The sequence below is a fragment of the Propithecus coquereli genome, unplaced genomic scaffold, assembly GCF_000956105.1.
Source record: "Propithecus coquereli isolate 6110/MARCELLA unplaced genomic scaffold, Pcoq_1.0 Scaffold580, whole genome shotgun sequence".
Classification (NCBI taxonomy): Eukaryota; Metazoa; Chordata; class Mammalia; order Primates; family Indriidae; genus Propithecus; species Propithecus coquereli.
Genome location: NW_012151730.1, coordinates 854,455 through 880,487, shown reverse-complemented (window position 1 = coordinate 880,487; position 26,033 = coordinate 854,455). Strand labels below are relative to the sequence as shown.

Below are 26,033 nucleotides of genomic sequence, written 5' to 3'. Positions count from 1 at the left end.
CAAACGATCCTCCTGCCTCAGCCTCCCAAGTAGGTGGTACTACAGGCATGCGCCACCATGCCCGGCTAATTTTTTCTATATAGATTTTTAGTTATTTGGCTAATTTCTTTCTATTTTTAGCAGAGATGGGGTCTCGCTCTTGCTCAGGCTGATCTCGAACTCTTGAGCTCAAACAATCCACCTGCCTCAGCCTCCCAGAGTGCCAGGATTACAGGCGTGAGCCACCGCGCCCAGCCTCAACCAATACTGTTATGGCTTAAGTTCCATTACAGTTAATTCAAAGATTGTGTATTTTCTTTGTTTTTGTAAAATTGTGGCATTGACTATTACTTTAAATAACCAGTCCTTTAATTTGGGATTTAGAAATGTTTATTTATGTCTATTTTAGCAGTAATGTATCAAAATTTAATTTATTAAGTACAAGTATTCCAATCCTTACACCACCATTGTTCCAGCAACATCCAATATAAACAAAATTTTAGTGCAACAACAGAACCTCCCTGTATTTTGTACGATTGCATTTAACATTTATACAGTCTCTGAATGCATCTATAGATTAGCACATTTAGCGTATGTTATTTACACATACAGATATCTTATTTGAAGACCATGTATCTACTTTGTTTAGATTTCAAAATAGCAACTATGTAAAATAGATTTGACCTTAGCTGGCAGTTGACCATGACAGGGTTTCCTTGGGCATATTAATAAAATGTCATTTCTAGGGCTTCATCCATAAGCAGAGCGAAGATTCCTAACTCTGGCCAGCTTCTTGCCAAGAAAAAGTATCTTGGCGAAAACACTTCTGGCTTCTTATTGATTTACTTTTTAATTATTTCTGTAAGGACCATGACATTGCAAGATAGTCTGACTATTCTTTGCGTGATTATGACAGGATCAGGACATTAAGACAGACTTTATTTCCTTTTCATGTAGAAAAGCAGTATGTTTTGTGTGTAATGTTTCTTTTTGGAAAAGGCAGACAGCATTGAAGAGGAGTTTTGAGTCACAAACATTTGTAAGTCTCAAAGCCATATTGCTCCATCCTGAGATTGCCATTGCAGACCGTGCATCAATTTTGTTCAGTCTGTCTGCTGTGGTAGCATCAGTTCTCTCCCAGACCCCAGTACCTGAGCTGGGTAATGTGAACAGATAGAAAAATCAGGCAGTAGATTGCATAGTATCCTTGTTCTGAAAAGCTTAAGACTTTAATGCCATTTGAACTTTTTAAAAATGTTTGTAGCTATTCATTTTCCATAGAAACGTATTTTAGAGATTTAATAGCCAAGTTATTTTTGTTTCTTTTTTAGATTTAGAAAAATAGAACCCTCCTTAAAAGTTTGAATTGCACTAGAAGTAATTTATTGTTAAGAAGTAAACATTACTGAGAAGTTTCTTAAAATTATCGAAAATAAAGAACTCTTGGTTTGAGTGCTTTGGAATTACCTTTGAACACACCTAGTAATGCCTGGAAAGGGTACATGAGAAACTAGACCCTAACAGACACCTGTAAGAAGCATGAATTTTCTGGGTAGTTGCTACTTCCTTTCCCTCTTCCCGTGCCTTATGTCACGCAGATGTCTTCTGTTTCCACCAGCTCAAAGTAGCTTTATGTGGCCAGAGAGAATCCATGACTCAATTTCTTTTATACCATTCCTTTGCTATAGAACTGAAAATGATTGCTTTGCCATGTTTCATATTTGGCATTGCATGAAGGGTTTAGGCTGCTGTCCCCAACCCCGGGCGGCAGACCGGTATAGGGCCACACAACAGGAGGCAAGTGTGCAAGGCTTCATCTATATTTACAGCCACTTCCCTGCACTCAACATCCACCTACTGACCCCCACCTCCTATCTGTGAAAAATTGTCTTCTATGAAACCAGTCCCTAGTGCCAAAAAGGTTGGGGACCACTGGTATAAGGAACAGTTAGCTTTCCCTCCTTCATAGGACCAGCCCGAAGATTGTAATGATCCAGTTCTCTGATTTTCTGCCTATCCTTTCTCCTTGCCTATCATTCCTTGACTGGGGAAGCCTGTTGTTTCACGCTTTCCATCATAGTCTTCATCACCTTACAATGACCAGAGTATGTAAGTAAGTTTGCTCTGCTATAGTGTATTTAATCCTCACCAGCAAAATTATTAGTAGGGCAATCCTCCCCCACTTAGATGTTCTTCAGTCCCTGCTTTCTCAATTCATCCAACTTGCCATCCCCCTGTACAGCTGTTTTCCAGCTAGTTCTTAGCCTTCAGACCATAGCCCATTTTGTAATACTGACCTAGCTTGTGGGTGACTCTGGCATGATGAAACCTATGGAGATGATATGGCATTTGATCGGTCAGAGGAGGGAATTAAATTGTTTTGATTTGTTTTTATAAAGATATGCTGGCTATTACCTAGAACACCAATAATGAATTTGTTTTAGGTACTGTATATAATACACGAAGAATTCTTTGGAGTAAGCCTGACCAGAATTTGTATCCTGCCTCTGCCTCTTACTTGTTATTATCTTATTATTGGTCAAGTTTCTTAACTTTTCTGATTTTTAATTTCTTTATATATAAAATGGTGATAATAGTAATAGGAGTTGGTATGTGAATTAAGTACTTGAATTTAATTACCTTAAAAGGTTCAGCACTCTGCCTGTCATATAAGTGCTCAATAAATGTCAGCAGTTATTATTAAATAATGTTGAATGAGTTGCTGTATTAATATTTCATCCCCTTCTTCCCCATTTTGTTTTTTACTCTTTTCTGTCTTTCTCTTACTTTTACTCTCTCAGTGCACTAAAGGGACGTTTATACTTCAGTCACATCCACAGGGTTTATGGAGACTTATCTGCCAGGAATTGTTTTGGTTTGTTGTAACCTCTTAGAGAAAGTCATTATCAAGGACAAAAAAGAAAAAATATTTTGCCTGCTTAGATGAACTGACACTGGCAATCTCAACTTAATTCCCATGTTAGGACCCTGCCCATACAGCAGCTCTCGCTCCGGAAAGTCGTCCAGATGCCTGTCAGCGCAGCGATGCAGGGCCTGCGCTGCACATCCTCTAGTTAACATTCTGTTGGCGTATCAAGTTTCATGGGCCCACAGCGATTTTCATGCGGAGACTGCTTGGCGTCTTACAGGAGCAGATGAAAACAGCCTCTGAAGGGAAGCTGCTTCTCTGGCACACACTAGCAGAGCAGCATATTCCTACATTGCCCAAAGTGCTTCAGCTTCATCAGCATCAAAGCCTCTGCCTTTTGGGAGGGAACAAGTGATGGGGCCATTTTAGACATTAAAATGGAAGTACTTCTTGGCGTCTGGAAAAGTTGATGTTTTGTACCCTTTGATCTGAAGGTCCCCCTCTTTGCACTCTTTCAAACTGAATGTCCTATGGTTGATTGTGTTATTAGGTTTGAGAGCATTTGTTTTCTTCATTTTCACCCTCTTTCCACATTTTATGTAGAATGGTGTGTTCAAATCTTGTCTGAATTTAATTTCATGAGCTATATGACATTTAGGAAGTATGAGTTGATGATGATACTCTAGCTTTCTGCATTTTGTCATATTTTACCATCTGTGCAGCACATGATAAGTGTTAGATTTATGTTCCCTTGCAAGTTCGATGTTATGTAGGACAGACAAGATAAAAAAGCTCTCGTCCTTGAGGTATTGACCTTGTAACCAGGAGTTCTTAATCTAGGACCTGTAGACGTCTGGGGAATCTGTGGCAAGCTTCTGGGGCTCCTTGAGCAGTCTAAAATTATATGCAAATATTTCTTGAGATTTTTCAAGGCATCTGAGGCCAAATAATGGTTAAGGATGACTGAATAGAGTTTTTAAGATCCTGAAATTGAACTAGATACATCTTCTAATTAGGACTTATTATGGTGCTGTTGATTTTTTGCTTTTAAGGAAATTGCCTCGAATAAATCTGTTTTAGAGCAGGCCTGTAACTCAACACCATTTGGCCTTGGTCATCTGATTTTATGAACTAAATTGTTTGTGGAGACCAAAGGAAAACAGGAGAGTGCCACCTAGAGGCCTTAGCAACAATTTGGCCCAGGCCTTCTCCCTACACGGGAGTCCTTAGCTTTAGCAACTTTCTAAATTAAGAACATTTTTTTCCTCTTAGGTAACTGAAGATCATAAACGTGTGTCAATGATATTTATAATCTATACAGGTGCTACATTTGTGAGGTCTAGCCTTGCTACTGTACAAACATTAATTTTAATAAAGCTTAATGTAGATGATATTTACTCTATTTTATGGAAATGTAGGAGCTGTAGTCTTTTGGATTTACACTGCATTTGAGTATACTTTTAATCATACAGCAAAAACAAATTGATACCTGATATAAATTCATTTTTATATAGGGACTTTGCTTTGTTGTATTTTCTTTTAAAGTTAGAATATATTAAAAGTTAAGAGTCATATTTTTTTTTTGAGACAGAGTCTTACTTACTCTGTCGCCCTGGGTAGAGTGCAGTGGCGTCATCATAGCTCACTGCAACCTCAAACTCCTGAGCTAGAGTGATCCTCCTGCCTCAGCCTCCTAAGTAGCTGGGACTACAGGCATGCCACCACACTTGGCTAATTTTTCTATTTTTTGTAGAGATGGGGTCTCACTCCTGCTCAGGCTGGTCTTGAACTCCTGACCTCAAGCGATTCTTCTGCCTTGGACTCCCAGAGTGCTAAGATTACAGGCATGAGCCACCAGTGCTAGGGTTACAGGCGCGAGCCACCACACCTGGCCTAGACTAATTTATTTTAATTACCCTTAGTATTCGTTTGAGGACAATAATAAAGAAGGCTGTTCGCCAAATGATGTAGAAACTGCAGAGTTGAATTCACCCTGGAAAAATAGACCAAACAGGATTCAAATCCACATGAAGATGTATAACAGGGTAGTCAAGAGCATACCTTAGAAGTCCCAATTTTGCCATTACTTTGCGATGCTGGGTACATTATTTAACTTTTCAAAACCTTGTTTTTTCTTCATTTATAAATAGGGCTAATAATAGTATCTAACTTAAGATTGTTGTGAAGATTAAATGAAATAAAGTTGGTAAGCACAGTGCCTGGTATATAGAAAGTATTTTAAAATTAATAATTTATTCTTATTTTCACTGGCCAGTTTTGTTTTCAGGGCAGTTCTAATGAAATAAAAACATAAAATTTTTTAAATTATGGAGCATTTTATATTTTAAAAAGCATTTTCACAAATGCAATCTCATTTGATTAGAGTAAATATTCAACAAATATTTATTTATATATTCAGTAGATATTTATGCAGCTCCTAAATGGTTAGGTGTGATAACCATTTCAGGTATTAGAGATTTGATACTGGGTACAGCAGTCAGAGAGACATGGGCCTTACATTATGGTGGGGGAGTTAGACAATAAAGAAGTAAATACATAAACAAGATGGTTTCACTAAGAAACCATCAATGTGAAGAAAATTATGTTATGTAATAGAGTGAGTGGAGGCCTACTTTAGTGTAGGTGGTCAGGGAAGAGCTCTCTGAGGAAGATACATTTAAGCTCTTACCTGAATGACGAGGAGCTTGCCACGTGAAGCTCTGAGGAGCAGCCATCCCAGCTAAAGGAAGGAGCAAGTGTAAAGGCCATTAACTGGGAATGTGTTAAGCATGTGCAAAGACAGAAAATGGCCAGGACTTTGAATTTTATTCTGAGGGTTATGGGAAGAGATTAAGAATTATAGGCAAGATAATGATATGCCCAGATTTAAGCTTTGGAAAAATCCCTTTTGCTTCTGTATGGAGGATAGATTGGAATAGAATAAGAATGAAGCAGAAAGACCATTTAGGAGACTTTTACAGTACTCTAAGTGAGAGATGATGGTGGCTTGGGTAGAGATGTTGAATCAGGGATTTGAATTCCCACAACACACCGGGGACCATTTTCCTGGAAGACAGGTTTTCCATGGTGGGGGTGGTTTTGGGATGATTCAAGCGCACTACATTTATTTTGCAGTCAAATCTCTCTGCTAATGATAATCTGTATTTGCAGCTGCTCCCCAGCGCTAGCATCACCACCTCAGCTCCGCCTCAGATCATCAGGCATTAGAGTCTCGTAAGAAGCAGAAAACCGAGATCTCTTGCATGTGGTTTACAGCAGGGTCCACGCTCCTAAGAGAATCCAGTGCCGCCGCTGATCTGACAGGAGGCGGAGCTCAGGCGGGGATGCGAGAGATGTGGAGCGGCTGTAAATACAGATGATGCTTCGCTCACTCCCCTGCTGCTCACCTCCTGCTGTGCGGCCGGGTTCCTAATTGCCATAACAACTCTACAGTATGAAGGCAGTCTAGCATCGTGGTTCGGAGCACCAGGGGAAGAGACAGACTGTCTGGTTTAAAATCTGACTTAATAACCATGTGGCCTTGGAAAAGTATCTTAACTTCTCTGTGCCCAAATTCTATCATTTCTAAAATGGGAATAATGTGTTAATACTGCTGTTTTATCATCAGCATCATCACCACCCTCGTCACGACTTCTATTCCCACATCATCCTCAGTACCCCCAATTTACAGATGAGAAAACTTAGAGGGTGGTTTTGATATCAGAATTTACATTTCTTGATTTTGATTCCATTGTTCTTTCTGCAATATAATTTGTAATATGAGCTCCCAGAGAAAAATATCTATTGATCTGAATCTCTGTAGCTCACAGCCCACTTGTATGTACCTGTGAATGTTTAAATAACACTGTGAAAATGATGAATAAGGCTAGCTGAATCCCAGTGTGTGGTAGATAGGTAGCTACCTGTGCCTGTGTCTCTCTCCCCACACACCTTGTGCCATCAGAAATTTCAAATTCCTTGAGTTTTGAAGAGAGCTATCGCACACCTAAGCCAAGAGCATTAATAGTCATGTAATAATACACATAGGACAGAACTGAATATTTTGAGAACCTTGTGAGATACTGGATTTCTTTAGACAACTTTCTACTCTTCATTAATTGTGTTAAATGGGGCCGTGCATGATGTAAATAAAAGAAATTCATGGATTATCCTTAGACTGTTTTTGGTCAGACTTTAGTGAAGGCATTAACCAGATTACCACATCTGAATTTCTCTTTTCTCCATCTCTATCTGCCTCTGCCCAGCTCCTTCTGGAGTAAGCAAATGAGGTAGGTTCAAGGAGCAAGAGAGATAAAACTAGAAGCAAGGAGCTTGATAGTCTTCCCGCTGGCCTCGCCCTAGTTCCTCAGTTCCACTGGCTCCTCAGCCTGCCCTCACCAGAGATTGAAGGTGGGCTGTTTGTCTGTTGCAGAGTGCGAGCACTTGATCCGCCACATGCTGGTGTTAGACCCGAATAAGCGCCTCTCAATGGAGCAGATCTGCAGGCACAAGTGGATGAAGCTAGGGGATGTGGATCCCAACTTTGACAGGGTGAGCTGGGCACCACTGCCTCAGGGAACTCCTTTTACAGCTGCTGCAGTATCTTTTGCATGCGATTGTAATCAGGCCGTGACCTGAAAAGGCAGGCACTGGGAACAAACTATTGTATAATACCAGTGCAGCAAATGAAGCAAGCAAGAAATGTAAAACCAGCTGAATTGTTGAAGACCTACCATTTGTCCCCAAATTATAGTCTGTTTTTGGCTTTTGAGACAGTATAGCCCACGGTTCTGTAGCTCACTCACCATGGGAATATCTCCTCCTTCTTAGTTCAGTTCAATGGCTTCTGTAGCATACCTTTATTTAAACCATTGTGGTCATCCCAGGTACCCCAAGGAGCTCAGGAAATAGGGGTATCTTGTCCGCTCACAGCTGATCACCCAGGGCTGTGTTGCTTATTAGACTTTGAGGCCAAAAAAATCCTAAGCTAGGAGGTATGGAACAGCTTGGTCATTATATACGATATGCCGTATTGACATGGCTAATTGGGGGCTTGACAACTTGCCTCTTTCTGTGTTACAGTTAATAGCCGAATGCCAACAGCTAAAAGAAGAAAGACAGATGGACCCCCTGAATGAGGATGTCCTCTTGGCCATGGAGGACATGGGATTGGACAAAGAGCGGACATTACAGGTATCTCCAAAGGAGGGGAGAACAAAGTGAGATGTGGCAGTCATTCCTCTGTCCTGCCTTTTCCACTTTTTCTCCTTCCTGGGAACTTGGGTCTTTTTGTTCTCCTCCTGTTTTTCTTCCTCTGCCCTTCCCTGGGCCTTGGAAAGAGGAAAGAAGGTGCTTTGGTCATCTAATGTTATTACTGAAAAGGTTTTGGTCATTGACATGCCATTTCACCGGGGTTTGTTTTTTTTCCCCACTCTTTTCCCTTCTCTCTTGGTAGTCATTAAGATCAGATGCCTATGATCACTATAGTGCAATCTACAGCCTGCTGTGTGATCGACATAGGAGACATAAAACCCTGCGTCTCGGAGCACTTCCTAGCATGCCCCGAGCCATGGCCTTTCAAGCACCAGTCAATATCCAGGTGGGCAATAACTCCAGTGACCTAGTTCAGGACAAGTAACACCAGGGGGTAAGGGTTAGCTATTGCTCACTAACCTGAGTCAAGAGAGTTTCCTCATCTTCCTTACCTCTCTTCTCCCATTTGTCATCTCTTCATTTGTCAGAGGTCAATCAAAGATCTGCACCTTTCTTTGACAGAGGATGGATGGGCAACAATAGTTGCCTTTTTTTCCTTCTTTTTTTTAAGAAATAACAAATCATTGGGAGATACTGTCTTCTCAACAGAATGCTTCCTTGTTGTGGCTTCTAAGGGCAGATGAACCAAAGATTTTAGCAATCAAGGAAACATAGAGTTTTAGCAATCAAGACTACTTTGAAAGACTATCATTATTTCCCTCTAGTGTTAAGGTATGTCTGTGTCCATATGTACTGCTTTCCAGGCGGAGCAGGCAGGTACCGCCATGAACATCAGCGTTCCCCAGGTGCAGCTCATCAACCCAGAGAACCAAATTGTGGAGGCAAGTAGCACCCTGTGATAGTTGTCAGCTGAAACCACTTTCTTCCTCAGACCCTTCCTTTCCTTACGTTATATTTCTAATTTTGTGATGTTTCCCTCCACCTCAGCCGGATGGGACAGTGAACTTGGACAGTGACGAGGGTGAAGAGCCTTCCCCTGAAGCACTGGTCCGCTATTTGTCAATGAGGAGGCACACAGTGGGTGTGGCTGACCCGCGGTGAGTATCTGGCCACCAGCCCTTATTAACACCAGGGCAAAGAATTGCCACTTGACTTTCAGTTCCTACCATTGCACGTGTCTCCTACTTCATTGTCTCTCCCAGATGAGATCTAATCCGCTGGCCAGGACAAGTGGACAATGATATGATGCCATTTATATATGTGGACAAATAAAATTTTGTGAACAAAAATCCAAAATCCAAAACCACACCAGGTTCTCAAAGTGTTTTCCCAAAGCAGTCTTTCATGATGTTCCCTGATGCCCTCACATTGGGGAATTAGACAAAATGCCAGCTCACTCCATTTTTGTTCTACAGTTGAAGACTGTCAACATTAAAAATAGCCTTACCTCTTTTCTGGATAATTTCTTTGCTGAGTAGGAGAGAAGGTTGTGGCAAGAATTCTCCTGAGAGTTCAACTAGGGGCAAAGCTGGTTTTCTTATAAATATCTCTTTTCTCTGAGTGAATTTCCAAAAAAGACTCCCATGCCTGCTGACTTGCTTGCTTTATGTTTCTTGTTCTCGGCCTATGATCAAACAGGCAGTAGGAGAACATTCTGGCTCCACAGACTGTGTCAGCTGCAAAGGGGTGGAGTCCTGAGCCTCTCTGTTAGTGGAAAGATCTCTTATTTTAAAGTATGCTGTAAAACCTACTGTTGTAGCATGACAGCCCTGCACAGTACTTATCTGCCCTATCGGCACTGACAAGAATAATTGCATTCTTTCCCTGGTGAATCAGTTGCTACTTCAGGCAGCTATTGTTGTAGCGGATGGCCCGTTTTCTCTAGAAACTTGCTGTTCGCCTCCAGGCTTTGGAAACCCGAACTGGACTGCTGCCAGCATTTCCTCTTGGCTCAGAGCTGTTGGTTTTCTGTGAGTGGCCAGTGGAGAGTAGTGATCCCCAGTCCCAAACGGTCAAATGGGGGAGTCAGATTCCACACATTAGGCATCTGCTTTACTTTGGGATCTTAGAGAGAAGTACAAATTTAAGAAGAAAGTAAAAAAATAAACTGTATTGAACATAGCAGTGCTGTCAGTTTGGGGATATAAGCACTTTAGAGTAAGAATATTAACCAAACGTCTCTGTCATCCTGTTTTCTATCAGCACGGAAGTTATGGAAGATCTGCAGAAGCTCCTACCTGGCTTTCCTGGAGTCAACCCGCAGACTCCATTCCTACAGGTGGCCCCTAACATGAACTTCATGCACAACCTGTTGCCCATGCAAAATTTGCAACCAACGGGGCAGCTTGAGTACAAGGTACCTGGATATGGGAGAGGGTTTGCTTCCGAAGAAACAAACTTGAGCTTCCTTTGAGAGGCTTTGTGGGACCTTCCCCAGGATTTAAGGATTTCCTTATAGAATAGGATGATTTCTCTTGCAGAGCAGCTCAGGTGAGAGGGAATATTTCTGTAGTCTACATCACAATCAGTGGACCCCCTGTTTTCAGTAGATTAGGATACTGCCCTTTTCATTCATCCTTCCCCCCATCTTACCAGTCTGTCCTTCCCGCCCTACTCCTGGCAGGAGCAGTCTCTGCTGCAGCCGCCCACCCTGCAGCTGCTCAATGGAATGGGCCCCCTTGGCCGGAGGGCATCAGATGGAGGAGCTAACATCCAGCTCCACGCCCAGCAGCTGCTGAAGCGCCCACGGGGACCCTCCCCACTTGTCACCATGACACCAGTGAGTAGCAGCACAGAGCTCAGTTTACTTTCTCAGAGGTTTTTGATAAAGAGGTTGTAAGCCTAGGGTTGGGAACCCAGGGCCAAACTAAATGTCTGAATTTCTTCTTTCTCCAAACTTATGATGCTTAATGTATTCCCATTTTCGTCAGGCTAGTAGATTTTTCCTAAGTTTATTTTTGGTTAACTTCCTTATGTAACCAAATAATTTCTACGCCAAACCCCACTCCCAGAGAGCCTTTTCCTCAGTGGGCCACCTATCGGCCCCGTTAGGTACAGCTGCATTCCCGCCAGGTTGAGAACAGGAGCAGTAGCCTGACTCAGAGCCTTCTCATAGATAACTGTTCCCCGCCAGAAAGCAGTTGAGTCGAACAGTGCTCTCTGGAATTCATTGCTTTCTAGACTGGTGTGCAAAATTATCTTCTCACCAATTCTTTCTCCTTTGACAAATACCACTCACATTTTTGGTACAACCTGGATCACTTGATTAAATGGCTTTCAGGAGCTCTAGCCTAGTCATTTGACATCTCTCAGTCCCATCTTTATATGATAGTCACATTCAAAGATTTTTTTCTTCCCCTGGGTTCTGTTTATTTCCGGTTATTTTCCTGTCTTAGGTCATTCATTCATTCATTCATCCAATCTCATCGTATCAGAAGATTGGGTACTAACTATATCCATAGCCCTTACAAGAGTTTTCGGGCACTGCTTCTCTGAGGACCCCTATTTCCCCCCTTCAATTAATCATGAATTAATCCCTCATAAAACACACTAAAAGTGAATCATTAGAAAAATAAAATTTTTATTTTTTATGTTTGGTGGAGCCAAGATGAAAGAAAAAAGATACAATTTTTAAAACATAGAAAATAACAAGGCTAAATTTTTTATTCAACAGATAAAATTACTCTGTTGCTATAAATGTTTCTAAAAGCCTACTGTTGATTTCTGTACTTACCTTATCATTGATTGGTAACAAAACAGTTTACGGACTGGCAGGGGTCCATGGGCCACACTTTCAGTAACACTGATGTCACCCTGGCATCATTGACAACATCAACATGTGCAAAGTGTTTGAATAACAGTGAAAAACCACATGTGATTAAGTGCCCAAGTTAATAATGTGGACTGTTAGGTGGCAGAGGCTTTCAGCGATGGGCAAGATCAGCATAGGTTTTGAAGGATCGTGAACAGGTTTATGGGAGGTGGGTTGACTTCCTCTGTCCACTGTAACCGTTTTTGTCAGGGTCACTAACAAGTTCTTGTTGATAAGTCCAGTGGACACTTTTAATCTTTATCTTTTGGACATCCTAACTGTATTAGTCACTGTTGACCATTTTTTTCCTCGAAATATTTTCTTTTCTTGCCTTCTGTTGTGCCACATTCTCTTGGTTTTCTTCATGCCTCTCCTTTCAGATTCCCTTTTTGCCAGGGTTTTACCGTAGGCCTGTTCCCGTCTTACTTCACATACTCTCCGGATAAGCTTGTCTGCTCCCATACTTTCAGTTACCATCAGATTCTCCAGCCCAGAATGCTCTTCTGAGTCCCACACATCTGTATATATGACTGCCTACTGGATAGGTTTAGTCGGTTATCCCACAAGTATTCACAATTTTAATTTTAATTCAACATGTCCCAAAATGAATTTATCATGACTTTGTGAAACCTGTTCCTCCCCTTGACAGTGAATGGCACTCTCATTATCCTTATGTCATTACACAAGCTAGGAATGTGGATTTTATCTTAACTACCCTCTCTTTCCCTTCTTCCCCATACCGAGATAGTTATCTAGTGAATTAAATACCTTCTTTTTATCTCCACAGCCTTCTCTGTAACTCAGGTCACTGTCGCCCATTGCCTAGATTAACACAGTGGCCTCCTACCTGGCTTCCTTGCTTCCAGTCTTGTCTCCTGATCCCCAACTCCAAAGTCCTTTTCACCCTGCAACTAAAGTGAACTAGCTTTCTCCAGTGTAAATCTCATAGATCATGCCCCTGCTTAAAATTCTTCAGTGATTCACCACTGTCCTTCCTCAAAATAAACTTCTTAGTGTGTTATTCAAGGCCATTTATAACTGGCCACAGCATTCCTCCCCTACCCCGTCTATAGCCACTTCCTGCCTAACCGTGTTCACTCCACCCTTAGAGAATTGTAGTAAAGGATCTGGAAACCCTAGAAGCATTCAAACAGTGGAATTATTCCAAAAAGCTTTTTGTTTTGTTTTGTAATTATCCATTTTTAACAAATGCTCTTTTATAATAATTGAAGTGCGATATTTGTTCTAGTGCTTGAAGCATGGTGATCACGTGAGCCCCCAGGCTATGAGTAGCTATTGCGAATGCACAGCATTCCCGTCCTCATGCGGATGGGAACAGTCACAGTGATGCATGCATTGTGACGGTTCTCATTTCACATATATGTTTTGGTAGGTAACAGCTATTTTAAAGCATTGAATTGCAGCTGCACAATTATGTTATATATAAAAATATGCTTTCAAAACTGCATTATGCTTTCCTGGAATTAAGACATCTAAACTCTGGAAATAACATTAATATGAAACAACAAGTCAACTCCTAGACATTACAGGTAAACAATCTTCTGCTATATTTTCAGGTCCTCAAACATCTGCAGGCCTTCTCTTTTCTCTCAGCCTAGAAACCTGTGGCCCCTTTCTCTGCCTAGCTAGCTCCTGTGCATCCTTCAGGTCCCAGGTTAGGTGTTACCTCCCCTAGGATGCCTTCCTTAATTCCCAAGCTCCCTTAGTAGAGGACTTGGTCATGCTATTTTGTAATTATCTGTTTACCTGTCTCTATTGTCCAACTAGATTCTAAAATGAGGGCAAGGTCTATATCTATAAATTCACATTTTATCCTGTAACATAGTAGGCATATTTGTTGGATGAATAAATGAATGAATGAAGATGAATTAGGGAAGAAATCCCAATTGCTATCACCTGAGCAAGGTAAAAATTTTAAAAACCCAGGTATATGAAAGTTTTGTATAATTCAGGAGTCCCAGAAAAGTTTTATAAATAAGAAAGTTAACAGGAAGTCCTACCCACGTCCAGTTACTAGAATAAGAGACATCAGAGACTAAGCTGCCACCTTGAGCTTTTCCTTCCTGTCTCTCTTCAGGCAGTGCCAGCAGTTACCCCTGTGGACGAGGAGAGCTCAGATGGGGAGCCAGATCAGGAAGCTGTGCAGAGGTAATGTGACATCTGGCAGTGCTTGCAGAACGTCCTTGGGCAGGCTCCCCCTGCAACCAGCGAAAGGTCACCTCTGCCCAAGGAGGTGGTACAGTGCAGCTTCAACATTTGTGTGGTCTCTTTGCTCAAGCCAGATGGCATGTTCCTCCCCACATGGAAGTAACAGAAGACTACCCAGAAAATTTCATTTCTGTAAGCGCCATTGGAAGTCCCCTAAGTGACAGCAATAACCATAAGAACTTTTTCTCTCCTCCCTCCTTCCTTCCTTGCCCCCTGCCTTCATATTGCAACTCTGATAGTATTCACAAGGCACAAAGCCTGCTCCTTCCTGCCAAGAACTGTTTACTGAAAAGGAATTGGAGATTTGGGATGACAGTGATCCTAGCTAGTCTAGCCATGGACCTCTGGCATGGACTCTTCCTTTCCAGGAGAATGAATACCTCTTGTACTGTTTGCTCTGTGCTCCTTCTACCCCCTTGTACCAACAAAGAGATATTGAAAAAAAGAATATGGGATTCGGGCCAGGGACAGATACAAACATCCATTGTTTGCAAAACTTTCTTGAGAGATGCCTAATTCACAGAGAACGGCAGTGACCATCAGGCATGCTGTACTGTTCATTTGGCCTCAGTTCCTAGCCCTGGTCCCCAGTTCCATGCATGCCCCCTGTGGGAGTTGTTTTTCTTATTTTCCGGGGAGGGGGTTTCACCAGAATCCAGCATGTATTTTCCCAGAAATACAGGTGTTCTTCAAGATTATATGTTTTTCCTTTGAGGGAAATTGAAATAAAATGGTTTTCATGGGCTCTTGGGGAAACTTTGGGTGTCTTTATCAAATGGATGTTAAACTACTAATGGCTTATTTTTTGGTAAGTTTATGACCACTAATCACTCTATAATATGTTAACTGATTTTGGTTTAAATGGGCAAGGTAGTTAAAAATGAAATGAGACCATTTTCTAAGAACCTGACTGTTGCTGGCCAGTACTCATCTTCCTGCCCCAGTAGCTCTGTAAGGGAACTGCTATGCAAAAAGAAGCTGGTCCTACGTGGAAAGAAAACCCTGGTGAACAGGGGTGTTGGTAGGTGGGCCAGCTACTTCTACAGTTTAGCCAATAGAAGGAAAATTGTGGTAACTTTTTTTTTCTCTTGATGCTGTTGTTTCCATAGTTTCCTGATAACAGGGTATATAAGGTTGCAAAAGGGCCCTGCTGGGTCATGAAGAAATGAGAAATCAGAAAATTTACTACCTTCCTACCTTACAAGAGACAGCAATATTTTATTTTTACCTTCTTTGTCTTGACTTGACTTCTTCCAGCTCCACCTTCTTTCTTCTTTAGAGTAACATTTTAAGGGTGTACTGCCCATCAGTTTTGATGTAATAGAGAGGAAATAATGCCTCTTTCAGTCATGCCCAAGAAGAGCAGCAGTGGTGAAGGAAGCCATCCACCAGACGAAGGGGACGGATATCTCATTAATGTATTGACTAAGTGGCGGGTCTGAAAGATCTTCAGAATGAAAGCCATCTGCTTCTGAACTCTTCAGCTTTTGAAACTCTTCTGTTTTCTTGCCTTGCCTTTCCTCCCCCCATAAACAATTCTAAACATTTCATGTGGCTTTATTTCTTCATCCTCTACATTCTGTAGAGGTTGGTTCCCTGGGGACAACATCAATTTTTCTTCTCTGATGACTGAGTTACAGTCACTGAGCATGAGGGAAGGGGTGGTTGTGGAACTCGGTTATCCCCAAATGGAAGCATCTATTTTGTGTGACCCCATAGTAAGGACAGTTTCAAAACCGGGGGCTTCTGGGATCGAGAGACACACGAGGAGCCCTTCTGAATATCTCCCATGGCTCATCTCTAGGAATAGTCTTTAGGGCTCATTTCCTCTGACTTGTATTTTGGAAATTTAGAGGGAAACAAGGAATAAAATTAACATGTAGAAAAGAAATTCTTCTGTTGAAGGGAATGAAGTAAAGAAAATTGATCCTCTTTGTGAGCTAGATCTGCTTGCTTTCCTCCCTCTCTTTAGTGGCTGCTCTTAGGTTCAAGTTTAGCCACTTCAGTGTTAAGCCGACTTTTGTTGGCCAGATAGACACATTTCACTTCCATCCAGTCAGGGATCTCTTTGCCACTGAGCCCTTCTTGAGCTCTGGCACTATCTCATTGAATGCTTTGGATTAACTTCTAATGCTTCTTGGGGAGGAATATTCTTGCTCCTCTTTTTTACTATGAAATGTGCTCCTGCTTGTTGCAGGTACTTGGCAAATAGGTCCAAAAGACATACACTGGCCATGACCAACCCTACAGCTGAGATCCCACCGGACCTACAACGGCAGCTAGGACAGCAGCCTTTCCGTTCCCGGGTCTGGCCTCCTCACCTGGTACCTGATCAGCATCGGTGAGTAGCCACATGAGCTATATGAGCTCTTTGAGGCTCATCGAACAGGCACCCTTCTGACTAGTCTCACAGTGACAGTGACTAGCATCATGGCTTTAAGTAGCAGCCAGCTGTCATCCTGAACTCTCATCTTCTCCGCTTCTTGCACTAAGCAATGCACAGGGCAAAAGTTTTCTACTGGGTCCTGGAGCAATACAAAATTCCTCTTTCCCATTGCCTGGAGACCTGTTTATTGTCTACAATTGAGTTCCATGATTCTAGATGTTGATTCATAGATGAAATTGAACTTGAGACCTGCAAGGAAGTGAAACTCTCAGAAGGCCAACTGTAAATAGGAGGAATTATGGCCGTATCAGTAAACTTGACTTTTAGAAGAACGAGCGTTTCATATCATGTTACCATTGAACAACGAACTTGAATATGGAGAAAGACACAGCCCCTTGTGAATGGTAGAGCAGAGGTGCTGCATCCTCTTGAGTGATGTGTTCGAGAAGTCATCCTTTCAATATTCTGATGGCAAAATCTTTTGCTAGGTCTCTGTTACATTTATAATTCATTCTCTTGAAGAAATAAAACCAAGCTTAACCTTCCTGACCAAGAAAACTTCACTGAATCTAAGTAAGCCTGGAGGGACTGACACTTTGCTAGTTTAAGATGATTATCTTCCGTGAATACCTTGATGACTAAAAATCTTAGTCATGTCCATTCTGAAGCTGCTCCCAAGCTCGTGGGCCACACTTTCAAAGTTCCCAGCAGTTGCTAGAGCTTATTTTATTTCAGTCTTTTGGGGAGGATAGTGAAGAGCAGTCTTACTCAGGAAGGCTGACAGGCAGTCAGATTCTGAGGAAATTAGGTTTATACGTATGTTATGAAATCTCACAACCAGCTCACACTAGCAAGCATGATACAATTTTTTATTGTGGCTAGTCACCCACTTGGCGGCATTGATGTAATCAGCAGAGACAGGTGAACTCTGAGCAGACTGAGACATAATTAGTGCCACGTTGGAACTCTGAAAGAAGAAAGATAAGTTTTTAGACATGACTGTGAACAAAATGGTCATTTAGGAGTAGGAAGAATGAAGATTCTCAAATAAAAATCTGATGGCGCAGAAAGACAGTCTTTTTCTAATGAAAATCTCTCAGGACCTACATTGTTACTGCACATCAAAGGGTACTTTGAGTAATTATTGGAGAGCTTCCTTCTCCTCCCCCTATATGTTTCCTATGATTTCTCATAACTCTGAACTCTACGCTTGTACCCAGTAGGCCCTTTATTACTTCATTTCTCCTTTTTTCCATCTTTCTTTCCTCCACAGCCTGACACTTAATTTTTCAGCCCTTGTCAGAGTCTATTGTTTAGCCTAAGTCCTTCAGGTATCCTTGTTTAATTCTAGGTGTTCCTCAGGAGGTATTCTTATCAGGGAAACGTGAAGATAGGCACATTTCCAGAGTCAGCCTTTATCACAGACCGTATATCCCGTTGACGTTTGTTACTCAAAGACCGTCTTGGCCCACAGCTCTGTCTATGTGATATCCACCCTTTCCTACAGTCACTGCCAAGGCCTTGACTACTGGAAGTCTGTCTGCTGTCTGTTTTCATGTTTGGTAGAGTGTTTTGAGGGTTTCCTGTGGCCAAGCCAGTTTGAATTGGAAGAACATGAATGCTTTATGAGTGGCATATTGTGTAAATTGGGGCATTTGTGCAAACTCAGCATGTCTTGATGGGGTCACTATACAAATATGCAACACAAGAGATTAAAGTCAGTCTTTAGGGGAATAGAGAAGCTTTCCAAGGCCATAAAACACTGAAAATGGGTGGCTTGGATAGGTTATTGAATTCCGTTCATTTTCTGGAGGAAATCATTAAAGAACAGCGTATATATCTGTTCTTCTGGTATATAAGAGAGGAAGTCCGTCGTGGAGACAAAAGTGTGTCTGATCAACCTTTTCATTCCTGGAAGTATGTAATTTAAAATTAACAAAAATTTTTAAGTGTAACAACAGCATAAAAAATAACACAAGATGAATTTTATCCAGGTGAGGAACCAAGTCCCTGTTTGAAGAGTACAGTGTGGGAACATCAGCCTAATATGAGGCTGTCCTGAGTTTGAACATGATTGCTAATAAAAATAAAATCAAGCATAATTGATACTGTCAGTGCTTCTAAAATAAGCAGCTATGTCAGAAGTGTTCCTCTGAAGTTACTGTGCTGGACTGACCTGCATATCGGTCTCCTTTCAACCTGAGCTGGAAAAGTCATGAAATACCTGGACCTGGGATTATTGCTCTGATGGGAGAGAATGATTTCTGTGCAGAAAGACTGTACCGACTGCTTGAAGAACACAACTTTCTGAGTGAATCAGAGACGTGTCCATTATCAGAAAATACTGAAAACATAGGAGTCAAATTTTAGGAGAAAATAGTACTTGCTTGCTTTATCTCAAAAAACCTGAAGTAGAAACAGAAATGAGAAGTTTTGAGGAAATGCTCCCGAACGCGGCTTTCAAGGTCACTGTTTCTGGATCGTGTCTCGTGCAATCATTTGTCTTTTGTGTTACTGAAACAAATACGTGTTTGTGCTCATTCCCGTGTCGAGCTTCAGGTAGAGTCTGAACCAGAAGCCATCATTAGCAAAGAGAGCTTTCACCTGCTGCCAGACGCACTTAACAGCTCCGCTCAGTCATCAGATTCCTCCTAGTCCCTCCCTGTCCGCATTGCATTTAAACTCGCTTGTTAACCTGCTTCCTTAGCCATACGGTTCTGCTTTGGTCCACCATGAATCACTGGCAAGGTGGTACGTCATTTCACCCAGAGTTCGGTGTAATATCATCTCTGCCCTGGACATGAAACCCTGATCCGTTCCATCAGCTATTGGAATGCTGCTTTGGCAGTCTTTTATCTGCTTACCTCATCCTATAAACATCTCTTTCTGATTAGGGCACAAACATAGGTGTCAGCTTCTAACCCTGATGCCGTCTTAGGCATTACTTATCAGTAGCTTGTTCTTTCTTTCTGTAAGATACTGGCTGTGTTCCGATTGAGCAGTGGGAGTCTTTAAAGGTAATCCACAGGATTCCTCTTTCATTAGGAGGTTCGGTGGTGCTGTTGCTCTGAGAAGTTCATCTTCACAGTAGGTAACCTTTTTCGTGTTGACCAGGTACTACACGCAGGATCTTAAGGCCCACGTTCCTTAAGAATGTGCTGTCTGCATCCTGGGATCAGAAGTGCCCACGTACCCCCACCCCAACCTTCACCATCCATTTTTTAGCACAGAACCTGTGAACCTCCAGGCCAGACCTTTGACCACAAAGCTGACTATAGTTTCTCTCTGGACATACAGAGATCACTGCTCAGGGAAAACTTTGGGTCAAAGAGTGAATTTTAGATTTCTAAAGGCACTAGACAGAGACATGATTATATTATAAAAGCAAGAGGTCTATACAGCCTGGCCTGGGGGATATTGAGAAGCTTTTCTCTCTGGCCTAGTATATTTATGAGCTCACCGGGCTTGGAAAGTAAACCAACTGAAGGTAAGTGGAGATGGAAGATGTGCACTTGGAGCCCTCTAAGGAAAAGCAGGCTAGGGAAACGACCGGCTTCCGGAAATGGCATGGAAGTGACATAATATGCAGAGCTACACACGCAGCCAGCCGTCTTTGTGTTCGTCTGGAACAGCAGTCCCTATGTGATTTGGTCACACACCCTGAGTCCCAGCCCCTAACCTTCTCTTCCCGTGTATTCAGCTCTACCTACAAGGACTCCAACACCCTGCACCTCCCTACGGAGCGTTTCTCCCCTGTGCGCCGGTTCTCAGATGGGGCTGCAAGCATCCAGGCCTTCAAAGCTCACCTGGAAAAAATGGGCAACAACAGCAGCATCAAACAGTTGCAGCAGGTAATGGACGAGATGGCAGGCATCTCTGGAGAAGTATGGGTGACAGAGAGTAGTATTGCAGGAGCACTGGGGTGGTAAACGTTCTACCCCTGCACGTCAGCAGCACTGCGGTTTCATACGTGAAAACAGCATAGCTTTCTAACATTCTTTCCTTCTTATTACGTACAGCTCTCCCCAGGATCAAACTTGCTTTCCTCCATGAAGAGACTAAATTATTCTCCTGTCTCTGTAGTTTATTGGAAAGGAATTTCTGGGCTTGGGTTTCTGTGGGAAGCACCAGGGAAGGTTCTTCTAAGCAACCCTGGCAGTCCTCTCATGATTTCAGGCGCTGGGTCTTGTTGTAGCCTGCTCTACGTCATTACCACCTGGCATACTCTCCAGTTGGTAGGGAATGGTGCTCCCAGCGGAAGGAAACGTTCCTCCAGGCTTCTCTAAAGGGCCGCTTTCCTTTCTGCCTTCCTGATGACCAAGTTTCAAGTGGCTTGTGCCTTGTACACAGATTTCACATTGGACACTTTCCCTCATACACAGGCCATCCTTGGTGATTTCCATTCGTTCAGAAACTGTGAATATATTTAGTACACAGATACCTTTATAAATGGGCTCATCAAGGACACTATTCTTCTCTTGTGGTGTTTTCTGCCCATGAGACCTTGGGGCAGATCTGCATCTGCTGAGATCACTGCATGGGGTGGACCTGGCTGCATCCCATCTGTATTAACTGCTTTCCCTTCAGGAGTGTGAGCAGCTGCAGAAGATGTACGGGGGGCAGATTGATGAAAGAACCCTGGAGAAGACCCAGCAGCAGCATATGTTATACCAGCAGGAGCAGCACCATCAAATTCTCCAGCAGCAAATTCAAGTAGGCCGTCACTCTTTGCTCTCTCCAACTTGTTTGGAGTTTGCTTGCAGGCTGATTTGCCTGTGCGTTTTGGAGGAGATCACTCAGGGCAAAGTGGAGTTGAGTTTTGTTTATCGTTGACATGTTCACTAAAGGTAATCAGACCTTTTGGTGAACAACAAAAGCATAAATCTGAGACACAGATAGTTCTTTCTGTTTCTTCCCTTCCTGAGAATAACTCTGAGTATTCTTTAAGCTCACAATGATTTTTTTTTTCCTTTCCCCCATATGTTTTAGGATTCTATCTGTCCTCCTCAGCCTTCTCCACCTCTTCAGGCTGCATGTGAAAATCAGCCAGCCCTCCTTACCCACCAGCTTCAGAGGTAATGAATCATTTTGTGTTATACCTAAGCCATTGTCTCTATAGCATGGTATCCTTGGCCTGACTCATATGGGAAATATTGGCTGATTTTAGCATTCATCTTATAAGAATCCATTTGAAAAGCAGAGAAACCAAGATAAATTTCAGGAGCCTTCCTGAAATCCTGACTTTCTGTGCCACTTCATTTTCTTAGAGAAAATGAGAAAAGTAATCAGATACCTAATACAGGAGCCCAGGCCTAGGCCTACAGTGAACTCTGCCTTTTCGGCTGAGAAGTCTGTTCAAACAGGATATGGAGGCCAGGTGCAGTGGCTCACACCTGTCATCCCAGCACTTTGGGAAGCAAAGGCAGGAGGATTGCTTGAGGCCACAAGTTTGAGACCAGCCTGAGCAACGTAACAAGACCTCTTCTCTACAAAAAACAGAAAAATAGCTGGGCACATCAGTGCGCACCTGTAGCCCCTGCTACTTGGGAGGCTGAGGCAGTAGGGTCACTTGAGCCTGGGAGTTTGAGGTTGCAGTGAGCTATGATCACACCTCTGCACTCTAGCCTGAGCCACAGAGTGAGACCCTGTCTCAATTAAAAAATATATATATAGATAGATAGACAGACTGTGTTTGGTGGCTTGTTTATGTTTTTCTAGCATGGAGGCTTATCAAAACTAAAAAAAAATAGTCTCTACTTCTGTTTTGTGTGGCTGAAACTTAACTCAAGATTGTACTGTCACCTCATGAAGTTTCCTTATTTGTTTTGTTATTTTTAAGGTTAAGGATTCAGCCTTCAAGCCCACCCCCCAACCATCCTAACAACCATCTCTTCAGGCAGCCCAGTAATAGTCCTCCCCCCATGAACAGTGCCATGATCCAGTCTCACGGTGAGTGGGGAGGTTCAGATCGAACCATTCATCATATACCACATGGTGACAATGACTCTTAGTCTTGAGCACCATGAACCATTTGAAAGGCAGAATAACATAGTAGTCAGGGGTGTGGACTCTGGAGCCAGACTGCCTTTCTTTGAATCCTGGTTCTACCGGTTTCTTAGCTGTGAAACCCTGGGTACGTTACTTGACTTCTGAGTACCTCAGCTTTCTCAAATGTAAAATGAGGATAGTAATGGTATAGTATTTAATGAATAAATGTATGTAAAGCATTTGGAATAGTCTCGGGCACAAAACAGTTCTTAATAAAGGTTAACTATTATTAATATTTTTAACAAACCCCCCCTCCAGCCCTACCAAATAAGCTGCTACCAGAACCTTTCTTATTGTCATGGCTCCATTTGGCTATCCACCACACATGTGGGACCCTCTCTTGAGGATGTCTAGATGGAGGTGAAGATGAGTAACTGGTGCGCGTCTTTAGCAGTCGGCGCTCTGAGCATCTCCTGAGTAATACAACCCAAGCTGCATCCCTTGTCAGTCTCCCAAGGAATCCTTGAGGAAAGTTTGAATTGGCCTCTAGGCCCCTGCTACTCAAAGTGGGATCCTCCAACCAACAACATTGGCAGGAAAAATGTAATCTCAGTCCCATCCCAGACCTGCTAAATCAGAGTCTGCACTTTAACCAGATCTCCAGGCCATTTGTGTGCACATTAAAGTGTGAGAAGCACTGCCCAGATCCACGTTACCCAAACTGCAATCCATGGACCAGCTTTTAGGGGAACTTATTAGAAATACAAATTCTTGGGGACCTACCCTGATCTACTGCATCAGAATTCTCTGGGGAGAGCCCAGGTATCTGTTGTTTAACAAGTTCTCCAGGTTTGTCTTATGCACACTAAAGGCTGAGAAGCACTGCTGTAGCTAGTATCTGATTTGAGTATCCTCATTGGCTCCCATTACTTCCAGCTGACAGGTAACCTGGGCACTTGTCACTCTGCGGTTCCTTTCTCTCCAGGTGCATCTCCTTCCCAGTTTCAAGGCTTGCCCTCCCGCAGTGCAATTTTCCAGCAGCAGCCTGAAAACTGTTCCCCTCCTCCCAACGTGGCACTAACCTGCTTGGGCATGCAGCAGCCTACCCAGTCACAGCAGGTGACCATCCAAGTACAAGAGCCTGTTGACATGCTCAGCAACATGCCAGCTGCAGGCTCCGCCGGGCGGGGCATCTCCATCAGCCCCAGTGCCAGTCAGATCCAGATGCAGCACCGTACCAACCTGATGGCCACCTTCAACTATGGGCACCGGCCCTTGTCCAAGCAGTTGAGTGCTGACAGTGCAGAGGCTCACAGGTAAGGCTGTCTGACGTCACCTTGCCATCTATCTAGGTGATCCAGGTGGGAGGAAGCCCTTTAGCAGGGTGAGAGAAGGAGGGAAGGAGATTGAGTCTGACTCTGCTGTGCTCTTGTTTCACCCTTTCTAAAATTTACCAGGGTGGTGGGTTTGGGATGAACTTGGAAGCTATTTATTGACCCAGGATTAAAATGCTAATGAGGCAGAGGAGGAAAATGGCAAAGCTATCTTACTATTTGCTTGCAAAGAAGAAAGCCTGTTAGAGGAGTCTGTAAAAACGCCAGTTCCCCTTGTCTATTCTTTTAGGAGTCTTTCCTTCTCTGTCACTCTTCTAAGAGATTGGTGGCTCTTAGTAGCTCAAATGATGTTTTAAGAGAGGCCAAGTTGCTACCTTCAAGGTGGAGCTAGATCTGTTATGCACACAGTGCCCTAAGTCCCTTGGAAATTACTGGATACACAAATAAGGGGATAAATAGGGCCGATGCATACCTCCCCTTCTGCCCTGTTGCACTGCAGCTCTCTGTACCAGTGGGTGCTCCCTACTGAGGAAGAGTAGCAGCTATTCCCAGGGGAGTCTGGCACACTTGTTACTCACTCCCTTTTGTGTCTGCAGCTTGAACGTGAATCGGTTCTCCCCTGCTAACTACGACCAGGCGCATTTACACCCCCATCTGTTTTTGGACCAGTCCCGGGGTTCCCCCAGCAGCTACAGCCCTTCAACAGGAGTGGGGTTCCCTCCAACCCAAGCCCTGAAAGTCCCTCCACTTGACCAATTGCCCACCTTCCCTCCCAGTGCCCATCAGCAGCCGTCACACTATACCACATCGGCACTACAGCAGGCCCTGCTGTCCCCCACGCCGCCAGACTATACAAGACACCAGCAGGTACCTCACATCCTTCAAGGACTGCTCTCTCCCCGGCATTCGCTCACTGGCCATTCGGACATTCGGCTGCCCCCAGCAGAGTTTGCACAGCTCATTAAAAGGCAGCAACAGCAGCAACAACAGCAGCAACAGCAGCAACAGCAAGAGTACCAAGAATTGTTCAGGCACATGAACCAAGGGGATGCTGGGAGTCTGGCTCCCAGTCTTGGGGGACAGAGTATGACAGAGCGCCAGGCTTTATCGTATCAAAATGCTGACTCGTATCACCACCATCACACCAGCCCCCAGCATCTGCTACAAATCAGGGCACAAGAATGTATCTCCCAGGTTTCCTCACCCACCCCGACCCACGGGTATGCTCATCAACCGACACTGATGCATTCAGAGAGCATGGAAGAGGACTGCTTGCGTGAGGGGGCCCAGGATGGCTTTCCAGACAGTAAGAGCTCAAATACACTGACCAAAGGTTGCTGTGACAGCCCCCTGCTCTTGAGCACCGGTGGACCTGGGGACCCTGAATCTTTGCTAGGAACTGTGAGTCATGCCCAGGAATTGGGGCTACATCCCTACGGACATCAGCCGACTGCTGCATTCAGTAGAAATAAGGTGCCCAGCAGAGGTAAGAGTCTCCTCAGAGTAAGAGTCCTGGGCCAGTCTGCCCTAACTCAGTAATGTGATCTTTTTTCAGCTAGTACCTTGTGTTCCTAAGAAAAAAAAAAATTCCTGAGAAGAGCTTCAGGACCTTTTGGGGAAAAAGCATATAGGAACTGGGTATTGGTGCATAAGGGGTCTATTTTCAAAATAAAGAGCTAGTGATAGATAACACTTCAGTCATGAGAAATGTTATCGATTCCCCCGGTTCATAACTAAGGTTTCATGGGTTCCAGAAATTCTTGACTGTCATCAAATAGCTAACTTTAACTTCCACAATAAAAAAAAAAAGTCAGCCAAATAATATTTAGTGTAAATAGTGTTGGAGCTAGAGTCAAAGCATCTTAATTCTGCTCTTACCTCTATCACGAATATGACAACCTTGTCATTTAAATGCTCTGATTCAGATTTTCCTTATCTGTGAAAAAGGAGCAGGAGGAATAATGGTCCTTTGCAGAACATTTGTGAAAAGTAAAACATGTGTATATGTTTTAAACACTGTCGCTGTGTGTTTGTCTTTATACATAGTGTTTCTCTGTGTGTGTGTGTGTGTGTGTGTGTGTGTGTGTGTGTGTGTGAGAGACAGAGAGAGAAGCACTTGATAATCTGAAGTGTATGATATAAATGTATAAATTTGAAGTATTTTCTCTGGTCATTTTGTTAATGAACTAAATACAGAATATTACAGCTTCATAAGGGGCCCAT

General features: G+C 43.0%; 1 protein-coding gene across 3 annotated transcripts in view; it reads left to right on the top strand.

Moving 5' to 3' along the window:
• The window catches only part of SIK3 (SIK family kinase 3), a 49,809-nt gene that overhangs the window by 11,875 nt on the left and 11,901 nt on the right, over nucleotides 1-26,033 (top strand). Inside the window, exons 3-17 of one of the 3 annotated variants that reach the window (XM_012658345.1) lie at nucleotides 7,281-7,399; nucleotides 7,931-8,041; nucleotides 8,304-8,447; nucleotides 8,866-8,943; nucleotides 9,050-9,159; nucleotides 10,265-10,418; nucleotides 10,686-10,841; nucleotides 13,972-14,042; nucleotides 16,300-16,443; nucleotides 20,189-20,339; nucleotides 21,076-21,201; nucleotides 21,478-21,563; nucleotides 22,328-22,437; nucleotides 23,462-23,792; nucleotides 24,407-25,296. In XM_012658345.1, the coding sequence (XP_012513799.1) occupies nucleotides 7,281-7,399; nucleotides 7,931-8,041; nucleotides 8,304-8,447; nucleotides 8,866-8,943; nucleotides 9,050-9,159; nucleotides 10,265-10,418; nucleotides 10,686-10,841; nucleotides 13,972-14,042; nucleotides 16,300-16,443; nucleotides 20,189-20,339; nucleotides 21,076-21,201; nucleotides 21,478-21,563; nucleotides 22,328-22,437; nucleotides 23,462-23,792; nucleotides 24,407-25,296 (2,781 nt within the window). The remainder of the gene's footprint in view (nucleotides 1-7,280; nucleotides 7,400-7,930; nucleotides 8,042-8,303; nucleotides 8,448-8,865; nucleotides 8,944-9,049; nucleotides 9,160-10,264; nucleotides 10,419-10,685; nucleotides 10,842-13,971; nucleotides 14,043-16,299; nucleotides 16,444-20,188; nucleotides 20,340-21,075; nucleotides 21,202-21,477; nucleotides 21,564-22,327; nucleotides 22,438-23,461; nucleotides 23,793-24,406; nucleotides 25,297-26,033) is intronic. The other 2 variants (XM_012658344.1, XM_012658343.1) reach the window with 2 other exon arrangements.